General features: G+C 43.7%; 1 protein-coding gene across 1 annotated transcript in view; it reads left to right on the forward strand.

Moving 5' to 3' along the window:
• The window catches only part of ankar (ankyrin and armadillo repeat containing), a 114,004-nt gene extending 112,123 nt beyond the window's left edge, over positions 1-1,881 (forward strand). Inside the window, exons 22-24 of the mRNA XM_067988177.1 lie at positions 484-680; positions 793-842; positions 1,489-1,881. Of these exons, the coding sequence (XP_067844278.1) occupies positions 484-680; positions 793-842; positions 1,489-1,565 (324 nt within the window). The 3' untranslated portion in view covers positions 1,566-1,881. The remainder of the gene's footprint in view (positions 1-483; positions 681-792; positions 843-1,488) is intronic.
• The last annotated feature ends 5,375 nt before the right edge of the window (positions 1,882-7,256 follow it).

Genomic DNA, 7,256 nt, shown 5'->3' on the forward strand with positions numbered 1-7,256 from the left:
AATGATCCTGTTAATTGTGTGCATATATTTTTCATGATACAAGAAACTTTAATATGGTTATCAATCTTTTTCCTAAATTACTCCATTATTTTGGATTATACAGGAATTGACTAATGCTGTGAGTTACATATAATTTAATGCTCTACTTTTACTACTGGGAGCTGGCTTCAACCCCCTTATGGGTCAAACAAGTCTGAACAATTGGATTCCAGTTCCCATTGCATGGAAGTCTTAAATATAAAACTTCTTAAGAATAGACAGCAAGGAAAATAGAAAATGAGGTTACTGTTTTGAGGGTGCAATTGAAGCAGTCAATATAATGCTAGTGTAGCACACATAAAACTAGCTTGTATAATACTGGCTATGGTAATAGAATACTTAAAACTATCAGTGGATGCAAGGTATTAAAAAGAATTTCATTCTACACCATTGTCTCTCAATGAGCATTAACATAAAAAGCATCAAAACATCTGTCTGTTTCAGGTTCGTGATTCTTGTGCTACAGCCTTGGGATACCTAAGTTTTAATCGAGCTGGCCATCGTCGCCTGCTGATAGAGTGCAGGAATCAGCCAGAATTGTTTGAACTTTTAATGTCTAATATAAACAAAGATGGCAAAATCTGCAAGGAGTTTACAGATGAATTCAGAATGCAAAAAACAGTTGGCCTGCCAACAGAGAGGTATGAAATCCTAATGCTGAGAAACATGAATAATTCTGCAAATCCTCCAAAACATAGCTTAGCTAACATTAGTGAGCTTGTAATATACTGTTTTCTTTTTTTTTAAAACCAGATTGGAATTAAATGAAGGTCAGCTAGTGGTGGTCACACCGGACGGGAAAGGTAAATTATATCACTATCCTTAATTTCAAATGATTTCTGTAAGGTAACTCACACACCTGTTGAAATGGTAGAAAACAAATTCTGTCAAATTTATAAATGATATCGTCAATCAATGACTTGACCACCAGAAAAATAAATCAAAAGGCAAAAGTTTCAAGAAAAAGTTATATAACAGTTGACACACTTTAAAGTCGAAGGGTATTGGAGTGCAAGTTAATGTTCTTTTATCGGATAGCCTTGGATGCCTTCTCACCTCTGGGTGAGACGGTTGTAGATTTGAGCCCTGTAGCAGAGTTTGAGCTCATAATCTAGGCAAACACTCAAGTGCGACACTGAGGAAGTACTTCATTATCGTGAGTGCTGGCTATGTGGGTGAACATTAAAAATCCCATAGCATTATTCAAAGAGCAGGGAGTTCTCCTGGTACCCAACCAACTTGCGACATCTCAAACCACATCATCAAAAACAGAATAACTGGTTATTCATCTCACTGCTGACACTAAATAGCTGCTATCTTTGCCTATATAACACTAACCAAAAAATTATTTGTTGTGTTTTTCATAAACTTGCAATTATATAGTGCCTTATATCATTAAAGTTCTAAATGATTTAATTAATCTAAACTCTTGTTTTGTTTTAATCACAGTGAGATCAAAAACAGCCATTTGTGCACGTGAACAGCACAAAACATTGGCTTTACGATCAAGATCTGCTCCTAGATGAAAAGTCTAGGACTGCTGAACCTCAGAACAAGATGTTATTTGCAGTTTCTAAAACAAAACCAGTTCAACTTCAGAATGTAATGAAACAAAAGAATTCAAAATGAACCTCTGGCCAGGCTATTTGTCTCTTGCTTTGGGATAGAAACAGAATGTAGAATTTGCTGCAGGTCACGAGGAAGCTGGTCACACATGCTCATCTCAGCAGGAAAGTTCATGAAAGACTTTTCAATTTATTCCCATTTTCAAATTGAGGAAGTTGTCATGCAAAATAATAGCACATTGCTGTGAGTTTTCATTACACATTGTTACAATCTTCCATTGCTGGTTAAGCTGCAACAATTAAAGTACTATACCTCAAATTTATCTAGTTATCTAGTTTGTTCTTAGGCAAATGGGGTCCCTGGGGTAACAGTATGTAGGAGCCTCAACAGTGTATCCAAGTGCACCACAGAACGGAAAGGAATGGGTTTGTTGCCTCTGATCTTTCATATTACCACGTGTTAGTGATCTCAGCTGAACTATAATGGCACAGTGCCACATGAATACCAGGTACTTTTCAACAGGGAGGGAGGGAGAATTGAATCACTGTCACTCTGACCATTTCATATACCTCCAGCAGCCATTTTTACATTGACATTTGTAAAGGTAAGTGGACACATTGGGGGGGATTTTAGCACCCCCCCCCCCGCCAATGGACGGGAAAGGAAAAGGGTGTTTAAAAAACCCGACCCCAAACTGCTGCAAACGTACCTACTTCCGGTTTAACAGAGGCGGGTTTGGGTGCGGCCGAGTAACCCACTCTGGAGAGACGGGTCAGTGATTATAATGTGTTAATGAGCGTCCTTTCCTGAGATTCTGGCAGCGATTTGAAATTAACGCTTCCTGCACGGGTTTCGGGAAACTCGGCAGTAAAGCAGAGGTGAGATTGAGCGGCACTTCATGGGACTGATTAAAGGTCAGCTGCTTTAGATTGGACTTCGGACATGGAAGACTATGAACATCCACAGCGGCAAGGTCGTGCTGTGGTGGAAGCTGTAGGTGGATAGAGAGGGGAGCAACAGAGCGGGGAGCAACAGAGGGGTCAAGGTCGCAGGAGGCACTACCCACCTAACAGGGCGTACAGACAGAGGCTCAGCTTCCTTGACCTCTTGGAACAGCAGTGTTTCCGGAGGCTAACGTCACATCCGGTGGTCACAGACATCTGCAGCCTCTTAGAAGAGCTGCTTCCTGCTGGACCTGGTGGCTACGCATTACCGGTGAAAGTCACTACTGTCCTCAATTTTTTTGCCTCTGGTTCCTTCCAGGGCACTACCGGAAATATATCGAGGGTCTCTCAGTCGGCTGCACATAAATGCATATGGCAGGTGACGGATGGATTGTTTACAGGGTTGGGAGCTATGTAAACTTCCCCTGTGAGGACAATAGCTAGAATGAGCGGGCACTCCGATTCGTGTCTCTGGAAGCTTTCCCAAAGGTACAGGGTGCTATCGATTGCACACATGGGGCAATCCGAGCAACCCCAGATCAACCAGGAACATTCATCAACCGCAAGGGATTTCTCTCCATCAATGTTCAGCTGGTGTGCAACCACAAGAAAAAGTTCATGCAGGTCCGCGCCAGATTCCCCGGGAGCTGCCATGATGCTTTCACACTGCATCCCCGATCTGTTCGTACCTGGAACTAGCCTTAAGGAGTAGCTGCTAGACAACAAAGGATACCCTCTTCAAACCTGGCTGATGACACCTCTCAGGAATTTCACCAATGAACCCCAAAAGCACTACCACGATAGCACTACCACAATCAGATGTGTCATAGAGCAAGCCATTGGCATGCTCAAGTTACGCTTTAGGTGCTTGGACAGGTCTGGAGGCGCCCTTCAGTACTCGCCAGTGAGGTTCTCTAGGATGATCGGGTGTGCTGCGTTCTGCACAACATAGCACAGCAGAGGGTTACAGGTGGAGGAGGATGAAGGCGCTCATCAATCATCTTCTGATGACGAGACCATTCAAAGGGAAGAGAATGACAAGCAATATGAAGATGGGGCACCCATCGCCGGACCAGCCGTGTCCTAATAGCTTGACAGTTCAGTTAGTCACACACTGGACCAAAGTAACTACCACATCCCCCGCCCCCCCTCACTAACACAAAGCAGTCCTGTAAGCTACCATCCACCGATTGCACAGGCACCAATTGGTCCCTGACAATTCATGTCTTCACATTCATCACCAAGCAACTGAAAAGGCGAGTTGCCACTTGGCAGGCAAAAATGGTGAACACGGAAAGTGGTGCAAATGAATTAATTTTATGTGAGTTAATAAAAAAGGAAACTGAATAACATAACATTTTCACACCCGTGTGCATACCCTTGTGAACTCCTAAGTGGTGCAACCCCTGTGGTTTTAGCAGAGGTAAAGGCATGCTGCTCTGATTCCTGCTCTGACCTTGGAGAGGCTCTTGGCCGATCACATCTTGGTGTTGGAGCCTGTGAGTGCCCTGCCAAAGACTGCTCCAACTGCACCTGTGCAGGGGCAGATTCAGCCATCAGGAGAGAAAGCAGCATGTTGTATACTGGTTGGTGGGGGGAGGGCAACGGGTGACACATGGGAGGGTTTTGAGTGAAGTTCCCACTTCCATGTCCCCTTTAGCCATCATCCCTCTCCTGGACCAGCAGCACATCAGTCCTACCTGGGGGAGCAGCTTGGTGCAGATCAGTGATACCTTGTAAGACCATGGCTAAGGTATCTGTCATCCTGTTTAAGGTGGCAGACATGTTGGCATCCAAAGTCTGCATAGCCATGGTCAGGGCCTGCAGGGTCTAATTAGATTACCGCAATTAAAATTCCACACAGGAGGCCATTCTAGCCATGGCAGACATCCTCACAATGGCCTGCGACACCAATCCACAAATGTTCGAGCTGGACTCCTCCATCCTTTCTGCTATTGTGGACAGTGTGCCTGGCACATCTGCCAGCACCTCACAAATTTGCTGCTGTCCCTCTATGATTATCCTTTTCATCGATGGTCCCCAGGGTTCAGCATCTGTGTCCAGCTGAGCAGAGCTTGGAGAGGAGTGAGCCCTCCGACACAGACTCTCCACAGCTGCCCCTGCCACCACTCTCTGCTCATGCTCATTTGTGAACCGTGACTCACCAGGTGACAACCCAACTATCTAGCTAACAGAACCCACTGAAGTGCGAATATCTGCGCTGGTGCCTGGTAAGCTTGTGTCCTGTGATCTTGCATCCTCAGAAGGAATCTGCTCCTCTGAGGAAACGCCGTCCGGTAGGCCCATGGGCTGCTGTTCTTCACGTGATGACCCTGAAGGATAAAAGAGACATATGAATTAATCATGGCAAAGTAAAAATGTTGCTACTTAGCGTAATTAAGGTGATCATATTTCACTCAGTGCTGAAATCAAGTCAGCAAGACTAGTCTTGTATGAGACGTGGGTCACAGACATTTAATACTATCACCAGGCAGCTGCAAAGTCCCAGTCTCTCCATCTCCGATGATCAGGGACACAGAGATGCCACTGATGTCCATGGCCTCTTCCTCTGCTGATATCAGTTGTACTATCTGTGGCGATCCACTTCCGGTCCTCTCCCTCTCCGTTGCATTTTGTGCTCTCTTCTGCAACTGGGGAACGACAAACCTATGAGTGTAAGGCATGTGTTCACCCGACGGATACAAATACATCACAATTGCCACTGGCATGCATTTGAACATGTGTGTTTACAATCGGGTGAGCTGACTGAGGTGGCATCATGTTGCTATAAGGATTGGGGTGAATGGCAGTGGTAGATGGATAAATGAGGATGTGAGGAAGTGCATAGAAAGTGAACGATGGGTGCTTTTCAAACTTAAGTGGCTGTGCGGAGTGATGTAATGGACAAGGCTTGACAAGACAGAGCGAGAGGGTGTACGACAAGATGTGGGTGAATCTGCAACTTGCTCACCTTTCCTGACTTGGTTAGGTCATTAAATCGCTTCCTGCACTGGATATGGGGCACTCCTATTGCTGACCTCCTCAGCCACCTCTAACCACACCTTTTTGGTGACAGCAACAGGTTTTTACTTGCCGTTGCTTAAGAATATTACCTCCTTTCTGCACCTAGCAGTTCATCAAGTGACACATCATTGAAACAGGGTGTAGCATTTCATCGTCCTGAATCCATCTTCGAACTTTTCCAGCTCTGTACAAAGGCTTCCAACTCCTCCAAATTCCATTTTTGCGTTGGCCTTTTAAATAGTCAAGTTGAGATCACGCATTGGAGATGTGAAATCTAATGAGCTATCCATGTTGAAATTGGACATTCCCACACGTCCAAACGTCTTCCAGGTTTCTCACCCGTTACCCCCCTCACCTCTGCTCAGAATGTGTCTCTGTATTATCAGGCCCATTAACTTCCTTCCCAGTCAAGGATGAGATACACAACAGGGAATCCTGTGGAACTGTACCTCAGCACAAATCATTGCTCTCAGGAGAGCAAAGGGGAGAAAATTAGCAGGAATATTTGAGAATTAAACACTATATGAATTTTTTTTTTTAAAAGGCACAAGTATTACCTGCCTGAAGTACTTAGAAACATGAGTCTAGAAATCTGTGTGCAATGTTAGCTTAATGTGTTCATATGACATTACTTTGTCTGCTGTTTTAAGCATTTGTACACTAATATTGTAGTTATTTTCTAGGTTATGGTGCATCAAAATGTTTATCAGATTAATAAAAACTCGCCAAACACTTCAACATAAAGACTCACTTGCATTATGATGTGCCACGAAAACATCACATCACCTGCCCATACAGATCATTGAAATCAGCTTTTGTTGCTAGTTTAAAAACCTGAGTTTAATCAGGTGTTTTTCAGGGTTTTGTTTTGCGTCAAAAACCAGATGAAAATTGGTGGGGGTGGGGGTGGGGGTGGAAATTGTAATCCAAAAAACTCAGGTAATTTTTTTAAAATCAATTTTTATTTAAACATCGCTAAAACTCAAGTAAATAAGCAGTAGACTAATAAAAAGGCATGGTCACGTTAAACCATAATTATTACAAGTTACCTGATCCAGATGGGATACAACCTAGGTTACTGAGGGAAGTAAGGGTGGAAATTGCAGAGGTCCTGGCCACAATCTTCCAATCCTCCTTAGATATTGGGGTGGTGCCAGAGGACTGGAGAATTGCAAATGTTACACCCCTGTTCAAAAAAGGGTGTAAGGATAAACCTGGCAACTATAGGCTAGTCAGTTTAGCCTCAGTGGTGGGGAAGCTTTTGGAAATGATAATCCAGGACAAAATTAACAGGCACTTGGACAATTAATAAAGGAAAGCCAGCACGGATTTGTTAAAGGCATATCGTGTTTAACTAACTTGAGTTTTTTGATGAGGTAACAGAGAGGGTTGATGAGGGCAATGAGGTTGATGTTGTGTATATGGACTCTGAAAAGGCATTTGATAAAGTGCCACATAATAGGCTTGTCAGCAAAATTGAAGCCCATGGAATAAAAGGGACAATGGCAGCATGGATACGAAATTGGCTAAGTGACAGGAAACGGAGAGCAGTGATGAACAGTTGTTTTTCGGACTGGAGGAAGGTATACAGTGGTGTTCCCCAGGGATCGGTACTAGGACCACTGGTTTTTATGAAATATATTAATGACTTGGATGTACAGGACACAATTTCAAAATTTGCAG

This window comes from Heptranchias perlo, chromosome 7 (genome assembly GCF_035084215.1).
Source record: "Heptranchias perlo isolate sHepPer1 chromosome 7, sHepPer1.hap1, whole genome shotgun sequence".
Classification (NCBI taxonomy): Eukaryota; Metazoa; Chordata; class Chondrichthyes; order Hexanchiformes; family Hexanchidae; genus Heptranchias; species Heptranchias perlo.